Genomic DNA, 16,145 nt, shown 5'->3' with positions numbered 1-16,145 from the left:
ATGCTTCACATGCTTCATAAACAACAGGTGTGGACTAACAGTGAAAAGCTTAGTTACGTCCCTTCCCAAAATTGCAGAGAAAAAGAAAATAGATAAATAATAGAACATTAAAATACGTAATAATTAAAGTAAAAGTAGATACACAATGAGAAACGATAACCTGGCTATATACAATGGGTACCATTACTGAGTCCATGTGCAGGGGAAAGAGGTAATTGAGGTAGATATACAGTATACTGTACATATAACTAGGAATACGATGACAGATGGTAAACAGTAGCAGCAGTGTACAGTCTGTGATGAGTCAAACAAAGTTAGTGTAAAAAGGGACATTGCAGATACTCGAGCTAGCTATTTAAAGCTGCAATATGTAACTTTTTGGGCAACCCCACCAAATTCACATAAAAATGTTAGTTATAGGTCTGTCATTCTCATTGAAAGCTAGTCTAACAAGCAGTAGATTCTATGTGTGCTGTTTCGATGCTTCCTGGTCTTAAGTTTTGTTTTTGACTCTTTTACTTTTGGGTTTATACACCAGCTTCAAACAGCAGAAAATGCAATATTTAAATGCTTTATTTTGTTTTATTTTACCTTCATTTAACTAGACAAGTAAGTTAAGAACAAATTCTTGTTTACATGGACGCCTACCAAAATCAAAAGGCCTCCTGCCGGGACAGGGGTTGGGATTAAAAATGTAAATATAGGACAAAACACACATCATGACAAGAGAGACACCACAAAACGGTACAATGATTCTCTACCCTATAGTTGCTTGTTGTGTCACATAAACTGAAATTAGGCTATTTTTTAAATAATTTAATCCACCTTGAAATTGCGGAGCATAGTGCATCTTTAACTAGCTATTTAGCAGTCTGATATGGCTTAGGGGTAGAAGCTGTTCGTGGTCCTGTTGGTTCCAGACCCATTTAGACATGTCTCCAGAAATGTAACGATAGTCCACAATTTAAATACATTTTAAGTGGTAAGAATAAATGCTAGAGTAGCCTATTATGCTTAAATGTACGTCTCCCAAAACAAGTAGGCATATAACGCATCATTTTGACAAGCAATATTATTTTGTAGATTTAGACAGTTGCAAGGGACCTACGCAACCAATTCAAGGATTTTGGCAACATTAAAAATCCCTGGTTCTAGGAGGAGGGCTTAAATCAATCAGAGCTACCTTCAACCAATCCTGTTGACTGTGGGAGGTGACAAAATTGCAGGGGGGGCAGACAGTACGCAGTCGCTTAGTACGGTATCCAACTCCGAGAGAGTAATGAATGGCATGAGCGTTGCTTTACTATTTTTGACAAGCCATATCAATGCGCTACATTGGAACATACGCTACCTAATATCGGTTTGAACTTTTATTCACATTTATTCACTAGGCATAAACCAGACAAGGAGAAGAAGAAGACCGAGTTGGACTAATTAGTCTACTACTAACTCGAATCAATAACCCAACTGAAAACTGACACAAGCTTCTACATTTTCATATTTGTCAAGCCGAAAGGGATCTTGCTTCTGGACATGTGAATCAAAGGAGTTACTGCGAACCCCTGAAAATGAAGCTACTAGCATCGGTTCTGTGTTGCTTGGGCTTTCTGCTCACTTCTGCGCTGTTTCGGAGGATCTCTTCACAAGCAGGTGAGTGACAGTTCGGTGTCTGGCTGGCTGGTGCACAGCGCAAGAGGTTTGTGGCGACTCTTCTCACAACTGTCTGCGCGCTGCGCACTGAACAAGTAGTGTGTTGTATGCCTCTTCCAACAGTCCCCACACAATTTGACCGTTTTGTTTACAAACTCTCTGGGTTGCCATTCAAATTATCTAGACCCACTATGTTGATTTTCGTTCATATCCGCTTTAAATTCACCATGACTCTATCTAAGAACATTGAAGAGTAGCCTAAAGTAGCCCATACACTTCTCCTCTAAGTTAAAGAGGTCATATTGAGAAATATCAGTATATATTAGCTAGGTTATTCTATTGCCCCAATGACAAAACATCCGAAATAAAAGAGTGACGTGTGTTTGGCTGGTAAAATTTCTGAATTCCTTATGTATTTCTCTCTAACGAAATTCGAGGAATCTCAACGGACAACATGTTTCTGCTTTCAGCCTCGAGCACAAGCACAGACAGAGAGCAGCACTGTTCATTTTTTTTGAGAATAAGGAGCATTAAATCACCGACACACGTGTCCGTTGGCTTGGAAAAGAGCCGACATCACTGAGACTGAGACCAAGTCCACCATAGATTCCTGGCTCCTGCTTTATTCTCATCTCGCGTCGTCCGTCGCACTGTGAGAGTGGGTGGTGGGCATTTATAGTGGGCATTGGTCCGTCCGTCTGTGTGTGTGTGGTTTTGTTTTCTCAGACAACATTCGATTCTGGTAAATAAAAATCGTGTTTTGTTGGCTTTGGTTTACAAGTCGCAGGTACTTTTGTCACTTTGAAAGGGCACATTTGTTCTCTGAATTCACCTAGCTATTAACTTTCTACTCATAGGTAATAACAATAGCCGGCTATTATTATTAGTAGTATTATTATACAAATATTAGCCTAGTATTATTATCAGTTAGTAGTAGATTAGTTTTAGGCATACTAGTATAATATAGCCTAGCCTATAGTAAAGCAAGTAGGCTAGTTGAGTGGTGTGCTAACGAGGGTATAACTCGTCTCAAACGTACAATACTATATACATTTGACTATGATCAGATTTTTAACACATCGCTCGCTTGCCGCGCGGTGCTTGGAGCAGTGCAGTTTTTCACATGATGGTAGTCTATAGTATGAACCAGAGAGAAACACTCTCCGCTCCGCGCCAGGGAAGGGACTGAGAGCGCGCGCTGATACACACACACGCAACACACACGCATACACAGACGCACGCACACGCACAAACACACCCCGCTATATCAGAGTGGTTTTTCCGTTCAATATCTACTATGAACGATGTTTACACTTTTTAAAACCAAAAAAGGTTGTTATGTTGTATAACATACAGTATTTGGCAGGTGTTTATCCCCTTCTGCATGTGCACTGGGTGTAGTGTTTCTGTCTCTGTCCAGTTGGTAGCATATACACCGCAGCTGATCTTTTCAACTCTCGTTTAATATCGAATCACATATTCTACGTAACCAATCCACCACAGCACCACTCTGTTCCGCGCGCCTCACATTCTATACAACCTGCACGCGGTGTGTTCAGAGCTAAAGGTACAATACAGCGCACGCGCACTGCCCCAGGACGACAATACGTTGATTCACTGCCCCAGGGCGACAAGACGTTGATGGAATTGTCTACTAAACAAAGAGAAGGGAGCAGGGGAGGGAAGAAATAAACCGTCGGCTGTATTCCTGATAAGACCCGTTTAATTGGTTAGCCCAAGTTCTTTTAAAATGTTATCTTTCACATTAGTAATTATTAGAACATTAGACCTATTATAACAATCAAATGTTGTAATCAACGTGTGTAGTAATTTTGTCTAGCGAGCCTCCACTCCAGCCTGCCAGGCAATTACATACATATATATTATAATGTTTTATTTATTTATTTTACCAGACAAATTCTTATTTACAATGAAGTCTTACACTGGCAAACCTGATCGACGCTGGGCCAATTCTGCACCGCCCTATGGGACAATCATGACCTGTTGTGATACAGCCTGGAATCAAACCAGGATGTCTGTAGTGACGCCTCTAGCACTGAGATGCAGTGCCTTAGACCGCTGCGCCACTCGGGAGCCCTCGGGATTGATTCATATATTTTCTGTATTGGAAAGAGGTTGTAGGCCTATGGCAATTGCGCTTCTATATATGTGATGGTTCAGCGGCTGCAGTTTGCTGAGAGCATTGTTATCCATAATGCCTTATTCTTATGCAGTTCAGTCTCAGTCAAGTAAATCCAACATCCTGCTTGACATAAAGAAGATATGTCTATCCTGTCAAGTTGCAGTGGGCTGTTCATTTAAATCAAGCAGTATTGTGACATTTAGAAGTTAACATAAAATGGTTGCATGGTGGTGGAAGAATACAAATATCAGTGTTAATCGGCTTACTTTGGATGAAATCCCCTCAAAGAGAAGATGGGACACAGAGAAGGAGAAACATCAGGATCATCATCCCAGAAATGAAACCCAAATATTGTTTCTCAAGGCTAGACACTGTGTATTTAAAAAAATACTTCAACAATTCAGTAGATAGCCTACCACTATGTGTGAGTCATTGTCTATTCAGTTTGCATGCGTATGTGTCCAGCGTGTGTGTGTGGAGTAGGAGTAGGCCTTGCCTGTGTATGATGTTGGACAGGCAAGAGGGACAGGCCAGAGGGACAGGCGATATGGAGAGGCCAGATGGAGAGGCCAGAGGGACAGGCAGGAAAGACAGGTGAGGTGAGAAGGACAGGTAGAGTGAGAGGGACACGCAAGAGGGACAGGCAATAAAGAACGGTGAGGTGAGAGGGACAGGCAGGAAGGACAGGTGAGGTGAGAGGGACAGGCCAGAGGGACAGGAGAAATGGAGAGGCCAGAGGGACAGGCGAGATGGAGAGGCCAGAGGGACAGGCAGGAAAGACAGGTGAGAGGGACAGGCAGAAAGGACAGGTGAGGTGAGAGGGACAGGCAGCAGGGACAGGCAAGATGGACAGGCGAGAGGGAGAGGCTTACCTCAGCACTTGACTTCACCTTTGCCATGTGTGCCTCTGGGTGTCCCGATGTCCCACAGCTGCACCTCTGGCATGACACACTTTACAGAGGGTGGTTACACTCCAGATTTGCTTGGCTGCGTCCAAAACGGTACTCTATAGAGGTATGGCTCTTGTCAAAAGTATCCCATTTAGGCTATATGGTGATGTAAGGTAGCCAGGTAGTCCATCGTGAAGGCTTTTATTTGCAAGGTGGGAATTTCAAGGTGCCAAACGTAGGTCTAACCTCATCACAGTATTTACTAAACAACAAACAGGACGAAGAGCAACGTTACTGACAAGCACATACTTGACCAGGCCTCATAATATGACTGTCCTCTGTCAGGCCAAATGACCGCGTCAAAAAGTTAGGGTTGAAATACCTTTATCCATGATGTGTTTCGTCATGGAAATCAACCAATAAACAGGTGGGAATGCGCCACAACACAGTTAAACATGGGACTCACCTCCATTTTTCTGTCACAATCATTTCCGCAGTATCCGGTTTGGAGCGTGAAGTCACAAGCTCTGACGGTCTCTACTGCATGGCAACCTAGTAGTGCCAAAAGCCCTGGTCTGCCCTAGAAAGGCTATATAAATTATGATCGCCAGAACGGCCCAAATATTTTGTAGACGGACGTTTTGGGCTCTAAAATGTTTATTATGATCAAGTTCCACCCTTATGGTGAATTCTTTTAAATCATTTATTTTGCTACAAATCGAGATAGGCTATTGAATTAAATAGTGATCCATTATAACTACTACATTTGTCTTCAAACAGGACCACATGCTGACACAGACCAATCACAGGCTGCAAGGCTATTAGGAGGCTCTTGCCTTCATGCCATTGACCAGTGGTTTTCCATCCTGGTCCTGTGGACCGAAAGGCCTATAATTTTTAAACAAATGAATGAGTGAAAAAGGTAGCCTAAATAGTTGCAATCATATTTCCATGAAGTTGTTTTAATATATGACTTATTGTCAACATTGTAGGCCTACTTGTAAGAGATCAGCTCCGTGACAAGTGAATAGATTAGGTTTCCATTTCAGACACGCTTGCCCTTTTGTCTCCCTTCAGATGCTGTTGGTTTTTGCTTGCTTTAAAATAAGGGAAATTTCCATTAAAGTAGGTGAAAATGTATGGAGTCTGAGTCCTATTAATATTTATTGAATTACAAAAAAACTCCATTTTAATTTGGAGCTTTATCAAGGGAAATGGAATGCAGTCTCTGCTTGGATGTTTTGATAATTTTTCATGAATCATATTTTATGTTTGCCTAGGCCTATATCCCCGGTAATTTTGGTTGTACTATGTTTGAAAAGCTATATCATTGTAATTAATGTACATTAAGGACACAACATGAAGGTAATTTCAAGTTTTCATGTTTTAATGTCTGGCATTACGATGTCTTTGGTTCATATAGTGTCAATATTCTGACATTGGGTCATAGTGACCATATCACCAATTTACAACCAAGTAGCAATGTTGATAAACCATATGAGCAGTCCCTTTCAGGCTGACTATCCCCAAAAACAGAGACGACAGTAGATGAAAGGACAAGGACAAGTTTTTGTGTGACATTTGGTTGTTTTTTCTTAATACGCCAATCTTGAGTTCACAGTACATCTAAATGTTTACATGGTCTGACTCAAGCAGGGAGTCTGGACAGCAGAGAATGGGAATCTATGTGGCTTGTGGCTTTCACAGTCTCTCAACTACGTCACTTGTATTACATGTGTTCCCCTCCATTTCTTTCTATCAAAGCAAAAAATAATGGTGTCATTTTCTGCCCACACGGCAATACACCACCGTCACACAAAGACCCTCTTATTCATTCCTCGAAAATCTTTGGCTATAAAGATGATGTGACCTCTGTGTCTCTAGCACTCAGCTGGAAGAATAGTGAGCTTTGATTCCCAGGCGATCCCCTCCGTAGCTCAGTGAAAGCAGACTAGCAGGCTCCTCAGTGAAAGCAGACTAGCAGGCTCCTCAGTGAAAGCAGACTAGCAGGCTCCTCAGTGAAAGCAGACTAGCAGGCTCCTCAGTGAAAGCAGACTAGCAGGCTGCTCAGTGAAAGCAGACTAGCGGGCTGCTCAGTGAAAGCAGACTAGCGGGCTGCTCAGTGAAAGCAGACTAGCTGGCTGCTCAGTGAAAGCAGACTAGCAGGCTCCTCAGTGAAAGCAGACTAGCAGGCTGCTCAGTGAAAGCAGACTAGCAGGCTCCTCAGTGAAAGCAGACTAGCAGGCTGCTCAGTGAAAGCAGACTAGCAGGCTCCTCATTGAAAGCAGACTCACGGGCTGCTCAGTGAAAGCAGACTAGCAGGCTCCTCAGTGAAAGCAGACTCGCGGGCTGCTCAGTGAAAGCAGACTAGCAGGCTCCTCAGTGAAAGCAGACTAGCAGGCTGCTCAGTGAAAGCAGACTAGCAGGCTCCTCATTGAAAGCAGACTCACGGGCTGCTCAGTGAAAGCAGACTAGCAGGCTCCTCAGTGAAAGCAGACTCGCGGGCTGCTCAGTGAAAGCAGACTAGCAGGCTCCTCAGTGAAAGCAGACTCGCGGGCTGCTCAGTGAAAGCAGACTAGCAGGCTCCTCAGTGAAAGCAGACTCGCGGGCTGCTCAGTGAAAGCAGACTAGCAGGCTCCTCAGTGAAAGCAGACTCGCGGGCTGCTCAGTGAAAGCAGACTAGCAGGCTCCTCAGTGAAAGCAGACTCGCGGGCTGCTCAGTGAAAGCAGACTAGCAGGCTCCTCAGTGAAAGCAGACTCACGGGCTGCTCAGTGAAAGCAGACTAGCAGGCTCCTCAGTGAAAGCAGACTCGCGGGCTGCTCAGTGAAAGCAGACTAGCAGGCTCCTCAGTGAAAGCAGACTCACGGGCTGCTCAGTGAAAGCAGACTAGCAGGCTCCTCAGTGAAAGCAGACTCGCGGGCTGCTCAGTGAAAGCAGACTAGCAGGCTCCTCAGTGAAAGCAGACTAGCAGGTTCCTCAGTGAAAGCAGACTCGCGGGCTGCTCAGTGAAAGCAGACTAGCAGGCTCCTCAGTGAAAGCAGACTCGCGGGCTGCTCAGTGAAAGCAGACTAGCAGGCTCCTCAGTGAAAGCAGACTCGCGGGCTGCTCAGTGAAAGCAGACTAGCAGGCTCCTCAGTGAAAGCAGACTTGCGGGCAGCTCGTGAGGCGCTCTGCGCTAGCTGCTCTCTGCCCTCTGAGTTAAGTGTCTCAATCAGATGAGGAACATGCAATACACAAAACAACTGAAGAGCTGAAGAGAACAGTAAGAACAGTGACACCAGGATACTTTGGTGTGTTTGTGTGTGTGTGTGTGTGTGTGTGTGTGTGTGTGTGTGTGTGTGTGTGTGTGTGTGTGTGTGTGTGTGTGTGTGTGTGTGTGTGTGTGTGTGTGTGTGTGTGTGTGTGTGTGTGTGTGTGTGTGTGTGTGTGAGTAAAGTGGCTTATAAAGGGGGTGGGGGGGGTGATAGGGCATAGATATAATGTTTGTTGGTTGTTTTCCCAGTATTAGATACAGTAAGTGTTGACAAGAGAGAGAGAGGACATACATACAGTAGCCTAGCGGATCTTTGGATCCCCATATACACTCATATACTGCGTGTGCAGTCGCTAGACGCACAAGGAGGGGCAGAGGATGATCATTTCTTCATAGAATTATGAGCACCATCCAAGCCCGAGGTCCACAGCGCTCTGTTTGGACGGTAATTCATCACATGTTGGTAATTCATCACATGTGGCTTAGGCCTACTGCTGCACATGAGATTGCAAATCATGTATGTGAGATTACAGCTTAATCTGCTACATGAGACAAATAGACTACTGTGCTTCTGATTAGGCCTTGTGAGTTCCCCTCTTTTGCAGTCTTTTTGTCTCTGTTTATCTCTCTCTCCTGTTCTTTTTCATAATGCTCTGTCTATGGTCTCAGTAGTTCCACTCTCCTCTCTTTGAAAGTAAATCTTGTTTTTATTCATTATTTACCCTGGTACATGCTCACAACATGGCCAGTCTTAGTGTGCCAGCTGGCTTTGTGTAGGAATTACAATTTACACTAACTGCGGGGTGTCTGAGTATGGGCTGAAAGCCAAGAATACTGCCCAGGGGTGCTAGGGATGCTCTTTCCCCTTTTCTGAATCTGTGTGTGTGTGTGTGTGTGTGTGTGTGTGTGTGTGTGTGTGTGTGTGTGTGTGTGTGTGTGTGTGTGTGTGTGTGTGTGTGTGTGTGTGTGTGTGTGTGTGTGTGTGTGTGTGTGTGTGTGTGTGTGTGTGTGTGTGTGTGTGTGTGTGCGTGCGTCTCTCAAGTCAAGTATTATCATCTTTTTCTTTTTACAGAGTATAATGATTTTGAGGGGAAATGTAAATGACATCAGCACATGTTTGCCAAGATGAATTTCTAATAGAATTTGGTCTCGGTTGTGGAATCAATTCTTCTTGTTTTAATTAGGATGTCTATTGTATTATGGGGGAAGCCCTCCCACTGAGAGAAGCCAGCAGCACTGACACATCCTATATCCTACAGGCTTTATCTCGGTACTATATATGACCGCTGTCATACAGTACTAGGATTGCCCAAAAAAGATTTTCCAGAAATCCTGGCTGGAGGATTCGATATTTTCTGTTTATTAATCCCTCCTGTTCTGGAAAACCTGGGATTTTTTGGGAAAGTACCCCTTACAGTACACTGGCTTACAGACATAGAGTATAGCAGCTGAATAAATTAGATCTCATGTACAGTACAGGAACTGCCAATTAGTGCTTATGCCATACCGGTAGCTAGCAGGCTTGCATTGCACCACACTGCTCTGCTTTGCACTGGTAAACATCGTCTTCTCTCTGTCTTTCTGCGTCTATGACATGTTCAGTACATTTAGTGTTATGACCCATCTTTCAATAGAGATTTATTCAAATGAGCAGGAACAATACAGATGTCTAGATCCTTCCAAATGCATCCATCTAGTGTGTGTGTGTGTGTGTGTGTGTGTGTGTGTGTGTGTGTGTGTGTGTGTGTGTGTGTGTGTGTGTGTGTGTGTGTGTGTGTGTGTGTGTGTGTGTGTGTGTGTGTGTGCGTGCGTGCGTGCGTGCGTGCGTGCGTGCGTGCGTGTGTGTGTGTACCAGAGGCTGAGGAACTGTCTGTCAGTTAGCAGGGTTGGCGGAGTGAATGGCCTTTTGACGAGTGTGTTGTGAAGGTTTAAACTGACAGGAGGGCTGGAAGGAGGGAGGACCAGGGGGGAGAGGGGAGGAGACAGAGGGGTGGGGGAGGAGACAGAGGGGTGAAGCCTCAATGGGGATTGACAGCATCAACTCTGGTAATCCACAGCCTCGTTCTCTTTCTATGACTGTTGCACTCGTCTATACAGTACTTCCCACACACTTTTCTCCTTTGTTTTCTTTGTGCGCTTCACAAAAGAGGAAATAATTAGAATGACAATGGAAATATGGCTAATCTCCTCTAAGACGCACTCATTAGCACAATGTTTAGAGTTAAATGTTCAGATAATTGTTGCCTTTATAATTTCTGGTCTCTCTCAACCTTGTTATTCCCTCTGAAGTGTCTGACAAGTCAGGGTGATTTGTTTTATTCTCTACTTTTTCTTTTCTCTCTCCCACTCTCCCTCCCTCTCCTCTTCCTTGGCTCCTTAATAATAGTGGGGAACAAATCAAAGAATAATAATAGGTTGGCAAACCCAACCATGGAAGCAGCTCACACTCCGCTCCACCTTCTGAAGAGCGTTTCATGTGTTTCGTGTTGCGGGGGCGCTATAAAGGGCAAATTTCTCTTTTGTATTTTTCTTTCTCTCTCCTTCTTTTTCTCTTTCAGTAATCCCTGTTTAAATTATTCATAGCTAATCTGCGTTTACAATGTAATTACAGCAGGGGCTTTGAGTGATATTGACTGCTTCAGGACAGCTGGAACGCTCACTTAAAGCTTCATCTTGATTTAGCCGATTTGTGTGTGCATGAATAAGTAGAACAACAAGGCAACGATGTGTAATTCTGCACGGTCAGTTAAGATAAAGCTGCTTTTAATGTGTCAGCAGGCAAACAGAGAACACCTAACATAGGAAAATACTTTTTCTTTGTCTCTTCTCTCTCTCTCTCTCTCTCTCTCTCTCTCTCTCTCTCTCTCTCTCTCTCTCTCTCTCTCTCTCTCTATCTCTCTCTCTCTCTCTAACTCCCTCTCTCTCTTACTCTAACTTCCTCTCTCTTTTAAACTTTCTTTCTCTCTAACTCTCTCTCTCTCTTAAACTCTCTTTCTCTTCAACTCCCTCTCTCTCTCTCTCTCTCTCTCTCTCTCTCTCTCTCTCTCTCTCTCTCTCTCTCTCTCTCTCTCTCTCTCTCTCTCTCTTAAACTCCCTCTCTCTCTTAAACTCCCTCTCTCTCTTAAACTCCCTCTCTAAACTCCCTCTCTCTCTCTCTGAAACTCCCTCCCTCTCTCTCTCTTAAACTCCCTCTCTCTAACTCCCTCCCTCTCTCTCTCTCTCTCTCTCTCTCTCTCTCTCTCTCTCTCTCTCTCTCGCTCTCTCTCTCTCTCTCTCTCTCTCTCTCTCTCTTTAATGTGTCAGCAGGCAAACAGAGAACACCTAACATAGGAAAATGCTTTTTGTTTGTCTCCTCTCTCTCTCTCTCTCTCTCTCTCTCTCTCTCTCTCTCTCTCTCTCTCTCTCTCTCTCTCTCTCTCTCTCTCTCTCTCTCTCTCTCTCTCTCTCTCTCTCTCTCTCTCTCTCTCTTTCTCTAGCTCCTCTCTCTTTTAAACTTTCTTTGACTCTCTCTCTCTCTCTCTCTCTCTCTCTCTCTCCTCTCTCTCTTCTCTCTCTCTCTCTCTCTCTCTCTTCGCTCTCTCTCTTCTCCCTCTCTCTCTCTCCCTCTCTCTCTCTCTTAAACTCCTCTCCCTTCTCTTCTCTCTCTCTTTCTTTGACTCTCTAACTCTCTCTCTCTCTTTCTCTCTCTTCCTCTCTCTTTTAAACTTTCTTTCTCTCTAACTCTCTCTCTCTCTTAAACTCTCTTTCTCTCTCTCTAACTCCCTCTCTTTTAAACTTTCTCTCTAACTCTCTCTCTCTCTTAAACTCTCTCTCTTAAACTCCTCTCTCTTAAACTCCCTCTCTCTCTCTTAAACTCCCTCTCTCTCTCTCTCTCTCTCTCTTAAACTCCCTCTCTCTCTTAAACTCCCTCCATCTCTCTCTCTCTCTCTCTCTCTCTCTCTCTCTCTCTCTCTCTCTCTCTCTCTCTCTCTCTCAGGCAAACTCACCTCTCCCTCTGCTCTCTCTCTCTCTTACTCCCTCTCTCTCTCTTAAACTCCCTCTCTCTCTCTCCTCTCTCTCTCTCTCTCTCTCTCTCTTTCTCTCTTTGACTCTCTCTCTCTCTTTCTCTAACTTCCTCTCTCTTTTAAACTTTCTTTCTCTCTAACTCTCTCTCTCTCTTAAACTCTCTCTCTCTTAAACTCCCTCTCTCTCTCTCTCTCTCTCTCTCTCTCTCTCTCTCTCTCTCTCTCTCTCTCTCTCTCTCTCTCTCTCTCTCTCTCTCTCTTAAACTCCCTCTCTCTCTTAAACTCCCTCTCTCTCTCTAAAACTCCCTCTCTCTCTCTGAAACTCCCTCCCTCTCTCTCTCTTAAACTCCCTCTCTCTAACTCCCTCCCTCTCTCTCTCTCTCTCTCTCTCTCTCTCTCTCTCTCTCTCTCTCTCTCTCTCTCTCTCTCTCTCTCTCTCTCTCTCTCTCTCTCTCTTAATGTGTCAGCAGGCAAACAGAGAACACCTAACATAGGAAAATGCTTTTTGTTTGTCTCCCCTCTCTCTCTCTCTCTCTCTCTCTCTCTCTCTCTCTCTCTCTCTCTCTATCTCTATCTCTCTCTCTCTCTCTCTCTCTCTCTCTCTCTCTCTCTCTCTCTCTCTCTCTCTCTCTCTTTCTCTAACTTCCTCTCTCTTTTAAACTTTCTTTGACTCTCTAACTCTCTCTCTCTCTTTCTCTAACTTCCTCTCTCTTTTAAACTTTCTTTCTCTCTAACTCTCTCTCTCTCTTAAACTCTCTTTCTCTTCAACTCCCTCTCTCTCTCTCTCTCTCTCTCTCTCTTAAACTCCCTCCCTCTCTTAAACTCCCTCTCTCTCTCTTAAACTCCCTCTCTCTCTCTCTTAAACTCCCTCTCTCTCTTAAACTCCCTCCATCTCTCTCTCTCTCTCTCTCTCCCTCTCTCTCTCTCTCTCTCTCTCTCTCTCTCTCTCTCCTCTCTCTCTCTCTCTCTCTTACTCCCTCTCTCTCTCTTAAACTCCCTCTCTCTCTCTCTCTCTCTCTCTCTCTCAAACTCTCTCTCTCTCTCTCTCTCTTAAACTCCCTCTCTCTCTCTTAAACTCCCCACTCTCTCTCTTAAACTCCCTCCCTCTCTCTCTTAAACTCCCTCTCTCTCTAATAAACAAAAAACAAAAAGTAATTAACATTGAATATTACCCTCACAAAAGTTCCAAAATAATAAAGACATTTCAAATGTCATTTCAATTATGTCTATATACATTGTTGTAATGATGTCCAAATAGTTTAAGTACAAAAGGGAAAATAAATAAACAAAAATATAGGTTGTATTTACAATGGTTTTGTTCTTCACTGGTTGCCCCTTTCTTGTGGCAACAGGTCACAAATCTTGCTGCTGTGATGCACACTGTGGTGTTTCACCTAATAGATATGGGAGTTTATCAAATTGGATTTGTTTTCGCATTCTTTGTGGGTCTGTGTAATCTGAGGGAAATATGTGTCTCTAATATGGTCATACATTTGGCAGGAGGTTAGGAAGTGCAGCTCAGTTTCCACCTCATTTTGTAGGCAGTGTGCACATAGCCTGTCTTCTCTTGAGAGCCATGCAGGTCTTTCTAAAAAGCAAGACTATGCCTACTGAGTGTGCATAGTTAAAGATGTCCTTAATTTGGGGTCAGTTACAGTGGTCAGGTATTCCGCCACTGTGTACTCTCGTTTGAGGGCCAAGTAGCATTCCAGTTTGCTCAGGTTTTTAAAATAAATTATTTCCAATGTGTCAAGTAATTATCTTTTTGTTTTCTCATGATTTGGTTGGGTCTAATTGTGTTGCTGTTCTGGAGCTCTGTGGGGTCTGTTTGTGTTTATGAACAGAGCCCCCGGAGTAGCTTGCCTAGGGGGCTCTTCTCCACGTACATTTTTCTTTAGGTGATGGCTTTGTTATGGAAGGTTTGGGAATCGCTTCCTTTTAGGTGGTTGTAGAATTTAACGGCTATTTTCTGGATGTTGATCATTAGCGGGTATCGGCCTAATTCTGCTCTGCATGCATTATTTGGTGTCTAATGTTGTACACAGAGGATATTTTTGCAGAATTCTTCATGCCTAGTCTCAATTTGGTGTTTGTCCCATTTGGTGAATGGTGAATTATTGGGTGGTGAGTGGACTCCAGACCTCACAAGGGCAGTGGGTTCTTTAACTGATTCAAATATTTTTTGTGCGCTCTAGGGTAACGGTGTCTAGATGGAATTTGTATTTGTGGTCTCTCTCTCTCTCTCTCTCTCTCTCTCTCTCTCTCTCTCTCTCTCTCTATATATATATATATATATATATATATATATATATATATATATATATGTCTCTCTCTCTCTCTCTCTCTCTCTCTCTCTCTCTCTCTCTCTCAGAGTTGTGTTTGTGTTCTTTTTTTGCAGGTAGATTATTCATTGTGCTTCAGGGTTTTGGGGCGATGCGTCCCTTTAAATGAACCACTTGCGTTTGTGACCTGTAATAAATGAGTTTGCAGTCAGTCGTGGAAGCTGTAAGGAGGCATCAGGGAGTGTGGGAATTTACACAGAGGGAGGTGAGAGAGAGAGGATGATAAAGGGAGGGATTGAAAGTGATTTCGGAGATCTAGAGGGAATGGGATGCAGACTAATAGAACTAGAGAAAGAGAGGAAGATAAATGAGGAAAGGGAGGGTAGAGAAATAGAGGATGAGAGAGTGAGATGAAGGAGAAAGCGAAGAGAGAGAGAGTGTGAGAGAGGGAGAGAGGAAGCGAGAAAGAGAAAGATGGGGTGGAGAGTGAGAGAAAGTCATGGAAACTGAGTAATCACTCAGAGAGAAAGAGAGAGAGAGAGAAAGTCAGTGAAACAGTGTTTGCTCAGAGAAAGAGAGAGAGAGAAAGTCAGGGAAATGGAGTGATCGTGCAGAGAGAGAGAGAGAGAGAGAGAAAGTCAGGGAAACAGAGTGTTCGCTCAGAGACAGAGTTAGAGAGAGAGAAAGTCAGGGAAACAGAGTGTTCGCTCAGAGACAGAGTTAGAGAGAGAGAAAGTCAATGAAACGGAGTGATCATGCAGAGAGAGAGTGCGAGAAAGTCCGGGAGAAGGAGATATTTCTCAAAGAGTCTGAGTGGCAGGCAGTGACAGAAATAGCATGCATAGTCAACAGCTCTATTGTTCAGCATCTCCCATGGCCCTGAGTTTAGAGGGCTGTGAACCTTGTGTCGCTCTGTGTCACTGTGTGCCAGGACAACCAGCCTCTGCTGCACACACGCACGCACGCACGCACGCACGCACACACACACACACACACACACACACACACACACACACACACACACACACACACACACACACACACACACACACTCTGTGCCAGCCTCCGCAGCTAGCGGGGCCTCCCTGTCACCCGACTGTGGCTCCTGTGTGTGTGTGTGTGTGTGTGTGTGTGTGTGTGTGTGTGTGTGTGTGTGTGTGTGTGTGTGTGTGTGTGTGTGTGTGTGTGTGTGTGTGTGTGTGTGTGTGTGTGTGTGTGTGCGTGTGTGTGTGTGTGAGCACCAAGCAGTCACCTTGCAGCAGAGCAGAAATAGTGCAGCCCTCTATCCCTGCCTGGGTGTAAAGGTACATTAAGCACAGAATGAGAAGGGGAAAGGCAATTGACCTTGGCTGGGTGGCTGAGCTGGCTGCCTGGCTGGAGGTGTGTGTGTGTGTCTCTCTGTCTGTGTGTCTGTTTGTGTGGATGGTGATGATGATGATGATGCAAGGTGCAGGGAAAGTACCTTTGTTCAGAAAACATAAAACAGCCTGGTTAGGTGTAAGCAACAGAAACATGGTCATCTATATGGACAGCTTGCTATGATATAAACCCAACAATTGGCAAAGCTAAGATGGATAAGATGATGTGTCTGGTCACTTTATTGTCATGAAGTGGTTCATGTTCAGGACGTGTATGAGTCTGTAATTGCATAGTAATTGTAGTCTTTGAATTATTTCAAAACATATGTGCAATTCATTTGTCCATATGTGCAATTAGCTAAATTAATTGGTTTGATTGATATGAAAAAGGTCATAATCATGACTCTTAACCAGCAAGGTAGTGACTAGGTAAGGGAAGTGAGAGAGAAACAAGGAGTTAGTGAGTGGAGGATGACAAAGAGGCAGCCCAGGCCCAAAGTCAACTGCCTGCTACCCCTGCTGTTACTGGTCGTTTACCTGAGACACTGGTACTTTATCAGACCG

The 16,145-nt window shown here is 44.1% G+C and overlaps 1 protein-coding gene across 2 annotated transcripts in view; it reads left to right on the top strand.

The window, feature by feature from the left end:
- Positions 1 to 1,248: 1,248 nt before the first annotated feature.
- The window catches only part of LOC118366646 (receptor tyrosine-protein kinase erbB-4-like), a 545,013-nt gene continuing 530,116 nt past the window's right edge, over positions 1,249 to 16,145 (top strand). For both annotated transcript variants that reach the window (XM_052493562.1, XM_052493560.1), the window contains exon 1: positions 1,249 to 1,650. In XM_052493562.1, the coding sequence (XP_052349522.1) occupies positions 1,569 to 1,650 (82 nt within the window). In that variant the 5' untranslated portion in view covers positions 1,249 to 1,568. The remainder of the gene's footprint in view (positions 1,651 to 16,145) is intronic.

The sequence above is a fragment of the Oncorhynchus keta genome, chromosome 34 (assembly GCF_023373465.1).
Source record: "Oncorhynchus keta strain PuntledgeMale-10-30-2019 chromosome 34, Oket_V2, whole genome shotgun sequence".
Classification (NCBI taxonomy): Eukaryota; Metazoa; Chordata; class Actinopteri; order Salmoniformes; family Salmonidae; genus Oncorhynchus; species Oncorhynchus keta.
This window is presented reverse-complemented; position numbering and strand designations above follow the sequence as displayed.